General features: G+C 38.8%; 1 protein-coding gene across 1 annotated transcript; it reads left to right on the top strand.

Annotated features, from left to right (window-relative positions):
- The first annotated feature begins 264 nt into the window (after positions 1-264).
- On the top strand, positions 265-714 carry LOC149138305 (uncharacterized). Its single transcript, XM_089450330.1, has one exon. It carries the CDS (start codon positions 265-267, stop codon positions 712-714), a length of 450 nt encoding a protein of 149 aa, XP_089306456.1.
- The last annotated feature ends 13,627 nt before the right edge of the window (positions 715-14,341 follow it).

Raw genomic sequence — 14,341 nt, 5'->3', positions numbered from 1 at the left:
TCCCAACCTGGCTTCTAAATATGTACAGTCAGATCCAATCTTCTACCTATATCCACGAGCCCTGCTACAAATCACGTTCCATTTATCGAGACACGTCACATGTTTATCATGTCTGAGCTGGCAAATGACAGTGTCAGAGATATCTTAAAAAAGAATTAATTTACGCGACCGTTTCAAGAGTCGAAACGATCAGATCGCAGCAAACTTTTATATATTTTCATCGAAGTTTTTTTCAAAAGTAGAATCTCAGATCATATAATCAGAATGGGCAGCTCCATGTCTTCCAGAATTGAAAATTGCCAGACAGTAAAAGTGGTATTCTCCGATGGCAGTGCCAGGGAATACAAGAAACCGATCAGGGCAGAAGAGATCCTTCTAAAAAATCCGGACCACTTCATCTGTGATTCTAATTCTCTGTACGTTGATCGTTTCATGGTGGCTGTTAATCCAGAGGAGGAACTGGAGTATGGTGAGCTTTATTTTCTCCTGCCTCTGCGTAAACTTCAATACGTGCTATCGCTCTCAGACATGGCTGCAATGTTGCACAGAGCTAATTTGGCAATCAAATCAACAGGCTTCCAATTTAACTGGAAAAGCCCACATCCCGGCTCACAAGAAAAGCTTGACTGGGTTGAAAGATCAAGGCCCATGGGATCTGCGACGAAGGCATTCAGGCTTGAAACCATCTATGAAACTATAACGTGCTCAACCTGATTATGGATAGATTTATACGTAAGTTATAAAAGGCACTACTGTATTCATATAGTCAGAAGTTGGTATGTATTTATTGGAGGGTAACACAGATTCTTTTGTATATTAGTTTCTCTATGCTCACACCAGACATTTATGTTGCATATACTGTCCAAATTATTGGTGTTTCATCTTTATCATATGACTGTCAATGTGAATTGTCAAATAATTTTATACTCATGTCAATGTGAATGATAACAATTCCTATATCTAATATGACAGTTCCTGATATTGATTATGTTCAAGAACCAATAATCTTCGTATTTCCTTTTATATATTGTCATATTTTTTAAAAAGAAATACATTGATAAATGTACAAAATGATAAATAGGGTGTTGTCATTGTTCCATCAAACTATAGCAGTTAAAAGAGGAATAAAACTAGAGTATGCCTCACCCTTGGAGGATGGAAAATTGGTGATGTAAATTATCAATGGCAAAGTGGATGACAAATGGGTCTCTCTATGCAAATGAAATAAAAGATGGGATGGAAAATTGTAAATCATCCGTTGGAATGAGGAATGATTGAGAGGAGGGGGAGAGGGGTGAATCAGTGATTAACGTTAATTTAAATTTTTAATCGCAATTCTTATTTCTCTTTTAAGAGCATTCACAACTAAATACATAAGCAGCATACTAAATCATTCATATCAACACACCATTAACATGAACAACATACACACATGGACACATGAATTTAACGTGGAAACCCAAAAGGGAAAAACCAACAATCTGTTTGTTAATATGATGTAATCTAAGCACCTACTGAGTGACATCAATTTTCTTGTGAGGACCTACTCATAGGAGGCCCCAACCCCCTTCAAATTAGCAAGCCACAACTTGCCAAGATGCACCAACCTCTTGTGAATGCAAACAACAACCTGCTTCAACCAACTGTCCTATTTTTCATACACGTTTCAAACTAAATAACAATAACCTCCTTCTATCATATAAAAACACAAAGAACTTGTTTTGTTGTCTATTACAACTCCTTCCTCTTTGCTCTCCTTCCACACTCTCAACTACCCTCTTCTTTGCAACTTCAGCTTTGATGCATTTTTTGCTCTTCACAACAACGCAGACACACTTTCCCCCCTAGTTAACCAGATCACCTCACACAACCATACAACACTTCCCACTCAACACCCGAAGGCTCCCATTCCACACGGTGGACTTCAACAAAATCACGTAGTTCAACTCCATGCATTAATTGAAGCAGAGTACTTCAATTCAAATTAAAGCAACACACAATTAGTGAATTTAATTTCACTAAATATTTTATTTCACGAAACTAGTGACATTTAAACTTTCTACTATATAGCTCACGTGGCTTGCTAGTTTGATCATTGATTGTGCCTCTCATTTTCCCAAACAACTAAATGACACAGTTCATTCAATTATGGTATGGCATAGGGTGTACTATGTCATTTCACACTTTCTTGAGACTGTGAGTTTTCTCCAATTATGTACAAGTTGTCACATTTTACAAGATCTCTAGTCTTCTCCAGCTACTTCACATAATTCATTCTCTTTAACAAAGAATGGCACCAAGAGTACTTCAGTTTTCATTTAGACGGATTACATAGAAATTCCATCATTGCAATATTGTGCTCCATCACCAAGCTTTGTGAATTAGTACAATGCTGTGACACTAGCCTTAATTCCTTAGCATAAGAGAGCTTCTTGAGGTTCTGAGATTATTTACAACATTTGTAGGATTTAGTAGAGGTTATAGATTTAGCGGGCCTTCAAGTTTGATGGAACAACTACCTAATATGGCCTTTATGCCAAATGCTCATAAAACCACCACAAAACAGACCTTTAGGCACACTTTTTCAACATTGGTAGGGAGGTTGGGAGTCGGCTAGATTTCCTTCTCTCTACCTTTCACTTACCTCAACTTGCTTGGAGGTCCGAATAGTTTGAAGCCCCAACTTCTAGTCATTTTCTATCGCAAACCAAATACATGTGAAATATTATCAAACTGACTATTTGACACAAACTTCAAAGTTGTTACCATATCATCATCTTACGTCATGGTGATGTTACCTTGGCCACATGGCGCCTCCTGAGTGGGCCATGTGTCACCTGGATTTGGCCCATTTGGCCACCTGAAAGTGTCGAAAACACTTTCCACTTGTCCTCTTTCTATGCTGCCACGTCACCTGATGCTTATGCCATCTGCCACCTTGATGTCGATCTAGTCCTTCCAATGCCCCTATTCAACGATTTCACTTCCAATATACAGTCAAAGGAGCCAAATTTTTATAAAAATTTAGATAAAATCCACTTTTATTAAATATGTGATAGAATGATCGACTTGTTCTACAAATTTGCAAGGTTGGGTTAGAGCTTCATAAATAAAATAGTGATTTTTGTTACAACTCTCAACTAGAGTGGGTGCCAAATCATCCACGATCAACGATGGTCAAGCTTTTGTATGAGGTCAGAGGTTGTGGTTGATGTAACAAAGCATTGAACCTGAGGGGTTCCGATTATAGGTCAGGTCGACTTTCTCCAAGGTTCTGACTATAAGTCGGGGTCGACTATAGGTTAGGACTAACACCACTGATGCAAACTTTAACACAAAGTGTTGTACAATGCCGACTAACTCTCGTTTGACTATCTATTTCTACCTGTCTCGAACTCTGTGCCCTTGCTTGAAAAATAAAGAAACACCCTTTAAAATTATAGTTTCTCTATGTAACAATTGTGCATGGATTCAACATAGTACAACTGTAACTGAAATAGAATTGAACTATAATCGAATACGATGGTCCTCATTAACCGAAACTGAACTCAATGTGAAATTGAGAATACAGTGACTCGATTGCAAATTAAATCAAATATAGTGTGAATAATCAAAGAAAAATCTCTGTAATTAATTTAATGTCTTTCTTCAAGAATAAAAAAATACCACACTAACCCACACTCTCACATTTCCTAATTCTCCAACTATGTGAAATTCTTTTTTGACTTACAAAATCTACTTGAGTACAAATTGACAATTAGTTCAGATCCACTAATTTTGGATCTAAATCCTAAATCTAGAAAATATCCAAATAATAAAATAGTTACAACATCTCTCAGAATTAGCTACAACAAATTTCTATTCTATGTAAAGACATAATAATTCTAACTAAATACTAATTATCCTAACTATTTCAAACAATTAGAATAAATTCAGGAAACCCAGTTCCTATAGTAAATGAAATTTTGACCATCACAGTTAAATGAATTTACTGAGGGTGATGCTCCTGCATCAAACTCCTAGGTCTTCATAATAGTTTCTACAGTGGTAGCATAATTTGAAATCTTTCTCTATCATCCAAGTAAAATCTTCAACTGGTTGATTCTTCGACTTGACTAAATACTAATATTATTCCTTGCCTCTAGTTCCTTTTATCAATTTCTCTTCTAACACTACTTCAATCTCTTTGGGAACTGATTTTGGCAGTTGGCTCTCCTATCCACCAATCTGATTTTTCATCAAAAGGAGTTTCATTATTTAGAATATTGTCTTCTCCTTTGAAAGCATAAGACACATTGCAAATAGGTGAAATTTCAATACCTTGAGGAATTTCTATTTCATATGCATTTGAGGAAAAGTTTCTCAAGATTTTACAAGGACCAATCTCCTTCATTTTAAGATTATTGTATTTTTTTGTTGGAAATCCCTCCTTTCTCAAGTGTACCATCACTAAGTCACCACTCTAAAATTATTGTTGTCTCCTCTTCATGTCCACTCGTTGTTTATATTTACTACTATTTTCATACAGTTGTTGCTTCACCCTTTTCTGCAACTCCTGCATACTAATTGCAAAATCTTCTCCTACTACACTTCTAAATTCCCGATTACCCAAATTCATCAATTCATATGCACCTCTAGAATGCATTCCGTATAAAATTTGAAATGGGCTCATACTTGTATTCCTATTGGGTGATTCATTATAAGTGAATTCAACTTGGGTGAGCACTCAACCCCATTGTTTGGGATGATCACTTACCAAATTTCTTAGAATATTTCCAAAAATTATATTTATCACTTTTGTTTGACTATCGATTTGTGGATGATATATTGAATTGAAATTTAAATTCATACCTAGCTTCCTTGATAATTGTTGGGTAGGGTCCCCCTAGGTCAAAGTTTTGTAAAGAGCTCGCATTTTGTGGAGCGGAGCGCGTGTCGTGCAATGTATTAGGAGTCATAGGGACTTTAGGGCAGGTCAAATCCCCTTATTTTGTAAAAGGATGGTATCAATTTGTATGTTTTGAGCTCCGCCCATGATTTGCGGACCATCATATTGTAAGAGAAAAAGATATATAAAGGGTTGTCTTAGTAAGCCAAAGGAAACGAATTGATGCATATGTTTTGATGTTTTGAGTCTGTAATTGTCATATCTTTCTGTGTTAGAGTGAAGGGGAAGGATCTTGTAGCTGTGTGCGTGGAGACCTTGGTAAGTCTGCAGCTATATGTGCAGGCCCCTGCAGCTATGTGCGCAGGGTAAGAAGGATTGTAATTGTGAAGATTTTAAGATAATAAAGAAGATTTTGAAGACAGACCTGTGTACTTATGTTTTGTACTTTAATTTATGCAATCACTGTTTACTTTTGTGCTACATAGTAAAATATAAGATAAGAATTAATATATGAATGTTGTTACAGTTAATTAGAGTTAAGGTCCATTGATTTATGCACAAAAGATAGAGTTGTAGATCTGCGAAGTAGTCTTTTTCTATGAATAGATCGGATTCGCTATAACATCAAGTAAGTTTGTGTAGCATTGTAATAGATCTATAGGTGAGTTAGATGAAGTCAAGATCCACACTCCATAATCCTTCTAGATGCGGAAATTTGGTTCCATCATCCCCCAATGTCATCTCGGTGAGACTATGGTTTGTGCGAGCAAAAATTTGCCAAAAGGGCCAGTGATAAAGGGTTTGTTGGTTAGCACAGATAACTCTGAACCTGGATCTAAGCCCCTCAATCCAACAAATGGTTTTGTTTTCGGGATTGGGATCTATTTGAGGGATATGTGATGTGGCATCCAACCAGAAAAGAGATTCAAGATTGGGTATATCTAAATATGCGCGAATTTGTAGCACAAGAGAATAGAAATCCATGACTCTCAACAGAAAGGTGGTTGCAGAGGTATATCTTTACATATCAACACGAGATCTTTTTCGCATCGTTCGCTAACGAGTTGCGCGAGTGGCTTTAAAAACTAGCTAAAAGTAAGACTTGTTGGAAGTGCCACGAGCCTATTGCGTGGACCCTAGAGCTGATTAAGCGACTCAAGGAGACTGAAAATAAGATCACAAGAGGTTTTTATTACTTGATCAATAATGTTCTCGAAGGCTTTATTACTGAATTCGTGATTGACACATTGGTATCCTACAGTGAAGCTAAGTGCCAGTTTTTCAAGGGGCCACGAGGTAAATATTTGAATTCCTTAAAGCTCTCGATTAAGATGTTGTTATGTGAGAAGGGCATACAGCGCATGCAAGTGGATAGATGTTTAAAGGAGGCAAGATTGGATCTACGCGAATTAGAAAGAGATTAAGAAAAGACTGTGATAATTTTGTTGAATTTATTTATAGTACGTTATTGGGTGAATCAAAAAGCAAAGAAGAAAGGAGAAACCCTAGCACACCTAGAGGTGCGCCACAGTCAAATAATCAAGGAACTTCTGCAATTCCCCATCCAACCACTCCACCTCCACCTCCACCTCCACCTCCACTTCCCTCATTTAATATGGCTAATGCAGTAAAGATGCTTGTTTTTAAGGGTTAGGGATTAGAGGAGCCCGAGAAATTTTAGTTTGTCACAAAAGATGTATGGAAGGCACAACAAATCAATGATGAAGATATGAAGAAATATCAGCTTGTCACAACGTTGCAGGACAGAGCATTGTCATGGTATATTAAGTACAGTATAACAAACCCAACCGCTTCGTTAGCTGAGACAAAGAAAGCACTGAACATAGAGTTCAAGAAACCAAAGTCGCAGTCACAGTGCATTATAGAGATAAAAGAGATTAAGAAAGAAATCAACGAGATTGCCTGGGAATTAAATCAAAGGTTAAAATGTATGTTGGGACAATTCAACTTTCATATCTCCGATGAGCAGCACAAAGAGTGGTATATAGTTGCATTATTACCGCATCTTAGATTATTGATATCGCAGCAAAAGATCACATCACAAGCTGAGGAATTAGAAATTGGGATGAAGCTAGAAGCATCGCTGATACATGATACTCATGTAGGATTTAAGTAGATACAGACCTAGTTATTGAGCTGACATATTGAGATACAAGATTTGAAGAAGGGAAAAGAAGTTTAGCATGATATGCATTCAGAAGTTTGGTGCATAAAGTGTAGAGAGGAAGGTCACTAGAAGGACCAATGTCCAATCTATCATGATTATTTGGTTGTTGGAGGTCCTAATCCTCTAAAGACGGAACCTAGTACTAGACCAAGTACTAGATTGAGTGTCTGGTGTAGTATTTTCTGAATTGCAAGCCAACACTTGATTGACCACTGTTATTTGTTATAGAAGTATGTGAAGTCACCAAAGTAGTTATTTTGTAACTTCTGCCGGTCAGTAGGACACGACAAAAGAAATTGTCACAACTATGATTTGATGATAGATAAAACTGCGACCTACAGAATGCAAGCTGAAGCCCGCGTGCAAGAAGATCATGGTTCACCTGCAGCCCATGGAGGATTTCAGGGCTGAGGACGTGCCCGAGGTGTGGGCATTGGACAAGGTCGGGGTCAGATTATATGTTATAACTACCACGAAGGTGGAAATTTTGTGCAGGATTATCAGAACCCCACTACCCCTTCTTGTAAGTATTATAGACAGTTCAACTATGTAGTAGAGGATTGTTCTATTTTTATGGCTAAAATGTAGGAAAAGAAGAATCAGTAGCCTGCGCAGAATTTGAAGTGATGAGGGATGAACAACACGAAGATGTTCTAAGTGTTAACATAGTGACATGAAGTGGCACAACTACAGGAGAAGATGAAACTGAGGGAAAAAATCCTATGGCGGATACATGGGTCAAGAAGACTAGAGAAAAGAGTATCAGGTTCAATATGGAGAGGGAGAATGAAACCTTCGTGGAAGCGAAGAAGAGTTTCATGGATCCAAGAGATTCGACATTGAAGACGAAGATGCAAATAGTACCATGGAAGAATAATGCTGAAGTGGTTACTGCGACAGAGAACCCTAATCCAACCATTCTGAAGTCCTTTCTGTAGACATGTATGAAGTTTCTAAGGGATAAAAAAGTAGTGGAAGGATTACAAGAACTAATTGACAACTGCGCTGGTAAAGAGAAACCACGGCCTGAACAATGCACAGTAAAGAAAGTACACATAAATAAGAAAAGAACTGATCGAGATATGCGATTAACTGTGCAGATCAAAGAATTCGAAATGGATCAAATAATTCTTGACTTGGGATTAGATACGAATTTATTACTGAATTAGACCTGGGAGAGAATGGGGAAACCAAAGCTACAAAGGTCATCGCTTCAACTATGCATGGCCAATCAACAAAAAATCATCTCAATGGGTCGATTGCATGGCATTGTTGTGGACATTGAAGGAGTAAGTGTGGTGGCAGACTTTGAATTCATGGAGGTTGTGGACGACAACAATCTATATCCAACTTTAATTGGACTCAATTGGGATTTTGATATGGACACTATAATCAATATTAAAATAAGAAATATGGTATTAGAGAAGAATGGTACTAGGGTCATTGTTCATTTGGACCCCTCTGAATGAGTGCGGTATACAGAACCTATCCATGAAAAATATGGCAATGAAGATATTGACCATATCTATAAGTTAACTACCCAGGATGAGGATTAGATCAACCCCATTGCAGATTGGAGGATAAGCTAGGAAAAGGATACTTCGTGTGTCTCAGACTTTGTTGAGGAATTAGAGAACTGGCAGAACCGGTTTCATGAAATTTATACTCTACTTTGTAACAGTGTTACAAAATATATTCGTTGCATCTCAATAGAGGTACGTAATTTACCTTACTATGATGGGATAAGTGATATAAACTTATTTCTTGATGAGTTTGAAAGGGATGTACTGGAAGAACAATGATTCTAGGCCTTGGATATAGCTTTGAGGTCTACACCTGTGCGATGGTGGGGCACACATAAAGACAATATAGGATATTGGAAGGAGTATCGTTGATTGATGAGGCTCAGGTTTGGTTAAGTAAACACAAGGCTTGTAGAGAACTATAATGGTAAGGATGATCCCCGAGAACATTTGTCTCGTTGGACTACAACATGGGGCAAAGAACCTCAACCAGAATGGGTACACATATTTGTCCACACTTTGGATGTGATACCGATGAATTGGTATCTCAAAACGGAGTTGCACCATGGCACTGTTGACTGGTATGATCTGAAGGAAAGCTTCATATTGACCTTTAGCTTCGAAGATGGTTTTTAGTGTATCGATGATGCCCTTCAGGAAATCAGAGCAAGAATTTTCTAGACACCAAATGAAACAACGACTAGGGTACATCCTGATTGGAACGCATAATTGCATCATGTAATAGAATTCTATAATATGATTGTGGAAGAGGGTGAGGAAGATCCATGCAACATTAACATCCCTAAATTAGAAGGATAATGCGAGGTTGTGGGACCAGAAGTTGAGATACCTGACATAACACAGCCTGTTAAGACGGAGCAAGTCAATATTGGCTCTGAGGTGAAGCCCAAATTCGTGTGCATCGGAGATTACTGGGATGAGGATACAATAGCTAAGGTTGTTGAATTACTACATGAGTACCAGGAGCTATTTCTAGCAAAGTTCATTGAATTAAAAGGCATTGTAGGAAATCTGGGCATAATGAGGATCAAATCAAGCCAGATGTGAAACCCGTAAAAGAACGACCATATAGGCTAAACCCAAAATAAAAACAGAAGGTGAAAGAGGAGCTTGAAAAGATGGTTGCAGCTGGAATAATTGAACCTATGGAAGAATTTGAATGGGTGAGGCTGATAGTAGTGCAGGAGAAAAAGACTAAGGGAGATTAAGGATTTGTGTCGATTTAAGAAAGTTGAATGACGCATGCGTACATGACCTATTCCCAACATCGTTCACTGATGAAGTTTTGGATAACGTGGAAGGACAGTAGGCGCGCTCCTTTACAAATGGTTTTTTAGGGTACCATCAGATTAAGATCACGCCAGAAGATAGGAGTAAGACCACTTTTTCTTCTGAATGGGGATCGTTTCAGTATACATTCATGCCGTTTGGATTTAAGAATGCACCTACGATATTGTCCAAAGTTGTTGTCGCAGCGTTTAAAGAATACATCCACAAAGTTATGGAGGTTTACTTTGATGTCTGGACATTCTTTGGATTATTAAAGAAGCATGTTTGAAGCCTACACTTGATGTTGGATACTTTCAGGAAATATCAAATCTCGCTGAACTTGAAAAAGTGTTTTTTTGTGTACCATATGGAATATTACTAGGACATGTTGTTTGCAAGCAGGGGCTGATGGTGGACCCTGCAAAAAATGTTGTTACTATCAATCTGGATCTGCCGAAGAACGTGACGCAGTTATGAATGAATCTAGGGCATACTATTTATTACCGAAATTTCATAAAGGCCTACGCACAGATCACTGCACCGATGGAAAAATTACTGAAGAAAGACGTCACCTTTTGTTGGGACGATGAATGTCAAAAGAGGCTTGATATCTTAATGGAAACAATGGTCACTGCATCGATCCTGGTATTTCCATATTGGAAGAAGGAGTTCCACTTTCGTGTAGACGTGTCATGCATAGATTTGGTTGTTATCTTAACGCAACCAGGAGAAGGGGATCATGATCACCCCATCACATTTGTGAGTAAAAAATTATATAAGGCAGAAAGGAATTATTCCACAATGGAACGAGAGGGTTTAGATATGGTGTACGTGCTGCAGAAATTTAGGTATTACTTATTAGGTGCACACTTGAAGATGTTTACGAACCATTTTGTGCTGAAGTACTTAGTGAACAAGCCTGTGTTGGGGGGGGGGGAGATCTGCAGGTGGCTATTTTTGTTCCAATAGTACTATTTTGAAGTAATAGTCAATCTAGGAAGATTGAACGTTGGGCTGGATCATCTATCTAGAATTGAGACCGGTGAGGAACCAAAGAACATTGAAGAAGGACTACCTGATGCACAACTCTTTGCAGTAAGGGTTTTGAATGACCATTTCATCAATATCATTCACTTTTTGTCTACCGGAGTAGCTCCTGCGGAGTATACGAATCAGCAGAAGAAAGAACTCATAGTCAGAGCTGCGGATTTTTCTTTGATTTCCAAACACTTGTATAAAATGGGCCCTGATGAGATATTGTGTTGCTATGTCCCTGAGCATGAAAACCGTTGTATTTTGGCAGAACCACACGATGGTGTCGCAGGAGGACACTATGCAGGAAAAGCCACTGCGCAAAATATTTTAAGAGTGGGACTCTGGTAGCCCATGGTGCATAAGGATTCCAAAGAATATTGTAGTGCTTGTGATGTTTGTCAATGGACCAGAAGACCATCGAGAAGGGACGAATTTCCGCTGAATCCAAAAGTCACCTTGCAGCCTTTTGTAAGTGGGCGATTGACTTTGTTGGGCTGATCAATCCACCGTGAAAGAAGACTTGTGCGTGATACATTATTACCATGATGGATTATCTGATCAGGTGGGCTGAAGCACAACTAGTAAAGGATTGCAGCGCAGACACTGCTATGAAATTCATCTTTGAATATATCTTGTCAATATTTGGGTGTCCAAAGATCTTGATGAGTGATTGAGGATCATAGTTCCTACACAACACTATTGAAGCATTGAGAGAGGAATTTCAGGTACATCATGAGAAGAGCGCGTCTTATCATCCTCAGGCGAATGACAAAGTTGAGGCTTTCAACAAAATTTTGGAGAATTTTATGACTAAAGTATGAAACATCAATAGAAACAATTGGGATGTGTGCATACCAGCCATTTTATGGGCATACAGGACTACCTGCAAGAAGTTGATGGGAAAGACTTCGTTTAGATTAGTTTATGGACAGGAAATCATACTACCTATGGAATACATAGTACCATGTCTTAGAATCGCTGTAGTAATGGATATGGTGAACAACCACATCATGGAGGAAAGATTGGAACAACTGCTTGCAGTCAAGGAAGATCACTTTATTGCAGGATTTCACCAACAAGTGCAGAAAGTCAAGGAAAAGGCCTAGCACGACTGACATATTAGGCATAAAAAGTTCAAGAATGGAGACTTGGTTTTGTTGTATGATAGTAAGTTTGCAAGGTTCCCAGGAAAATTCAAAATGCATTGGTTAGGACCATACATTGTTAGGGATATCTCAGATGGTGGCACAGTTCAACTCGTGAAGCTAAATGGAGAACTTTTTTCTGGGAAAGTAAATGGTAGTAAGTTGAAAATATACAAGGATGATTCCGTCCCTGGGACTGTGCAATGAATATATGAATGGAGAAAGGTCTTAGTGTTATAGGTAGTTGGAAGAAAGCACGAGACTTTAAACTACTTAGCTAAATAAGGACTTCGTCGAGGAGGAAGTGTTGTGCGGTATTCAGGAGGATGGCGTAGCTGGAGGAAATTGTAACAAAGGAGTAACCATGTTGCAGGGAAGGGTCTGACGCAGTTCATCCAAAATATGACTGTTGGGGTTGCTACAATTGATTTGACAAGGAAATTGTCATTAAAAGGAGTGGGGGGAACGCATTTAATGGGAATATATGGGAAAAGGTGACGCCAAATTCACATTTGAGGTGGATTTGAAGGAGATCATGGAGTTTGAAATTCAAAAAGGTTATAAATATGGCAACTCACTCCACATTCAAACACTTTGCTCACTGAGATTTCGACTGGTGAATTTTCACTTAAGTGTGAGCTGAGCATTCTGTTGCATGAATTGGGAGGAGATTGAACAAGATAATCTTAGATGAGGGTTAGAATTCCTAATGACTGCTACACTACCAACGCATGTCACCGGGCCGAGGTCCCCAAGGATGCAAACTTCTGGCACAAGCGTGCAAAAGAAGAAGCCTCTAGTTAGGAAATAACCAAGAAAAATCCCTAAGGAGTAGAGAACTAAGGAGAGGCTAGACAAAGAGAAAAAACCGATAGAGCCCCAAGATTCTGATGAGGAAGAAGTGGCCAACGGAATAGAAGATATCAATGTAGAGGATGTGGAACCAATCTCCAGGTTTCCATCCGGCACAAAAGCTGACATCAAAGATTACCAGGGACCTAGATGCTATCAAATTCAAAGTCTTTACACCATTTTTACCAGATGAGGTTCCGATTGAGGGAGAGTGGTTAGTAAAGGTGTCACAAATGCACATGGAAGACTGGGATCTTAATGATCAGAGCAAGTATCTCTAGTTAGAGCCAAAAAAGTACCTAAAATTAGTTTACTATAAAGAAGCTGGAGTAACAAGGGTCGAACCGATGCTGTAGGAAGCAGGAATTCAACAAGCTGGGTTGTTGAATATGCTATATATTCCGCACTTAGGGAACAAGAATATCAACACAATCTGTGTGTGCTAGCTATTGACGTTGGTGCATGATGGATGTCTGTGGGTGGGGACGAAAATCCCCATTGATGATATGCTGATTAGAAGAATAATTGTGCTTCCCTACCTAGGAGAAAACCCCGCTGACGGATTTGTCGGAAAATCGCAGGAGAAAAAGTTGGCCGAGACGATGAAGACAGATTATGATATGATCAAGAATTCTCGGGGATTTCTCATCAGCTCCATTAATGATTAGGTTGTGCACTTTTTCGCACACATTTTGGCCAGGAAAATTATGAGGAAGTGTCTGGTGGATGAGATGTCCGCATCGATCGTATCATTTGTTGTTCAGTGCAACAAAGGTGTCCAATTTAATTGGGCAGGCTATTTGTGCCAAGAATTTTTGGATGACTGTCAGGAGGCATAATAAGAGGGAAAGAAATCCCACTACGTGTGGTTATTTCTCTTGATAGCATTGACAACATGGAGAACACCATAGGAGTCACAGTTCCCCAATGTGGACCCTGATGTCTGCAAGGCTACAAGGTATGCCTCGTTGTGGGCTTCCAAGGAGCCAACTCATGTTACAGAGAAAAAAATGTTATGGGTCTTATTTGAAATGGATTTTTGCACCGTGATCAACTAGAAGTCGAGGTTGTCACCGGTTTTATTTGAACAATATAGAGTGATTACAGACTTCAAGGCGAACTTTCACCATGAACACATCTATGCCAAGAAGGACCTGGAGGAGGTATGGTACGAGTTGCCATTCTTTGTCACGGATGATGACATCATGAAAGTGGTGAGAAAATGGCCTTTTTATTGGCTAACTCCATCCACAGAAGGAGCAGAGACAGAATAAGCAGGCACCAGTCGAGCAACGAAAGATATTTCAGGTGCACGGACCGGGAAGCAGCCAACCAAGAAGGGAAAAAAGAAGGTGACTAAGAAAGTGACAATTGAGCTAGAAAAGGACACTACGCTGGAGATAGAGGGCAGAGAAGAGTA

The sequence above is a fragment of the Pinus tabuliformis genome, chromosome X, assembly GCF_031772625.1.
Source record: "Pinus tabuliformis cultivar Carrire ecotype Pingquan chromosome X, CPIR1, whole genome shotgun sequence".
Classification (NCBI taxonomy): domain Eukaryota; kingdom Viridiplantae; phylum Streptophyta; class Pinopsida; order Pinales; family Pinaceae; genus Pinus; species Pinus tabuliformis.
The sequence above is the reverse complement of the archived record's forward strand: the minus strand, read 5'-3'. Positions and strand labels throughout refer to the sequence as shown.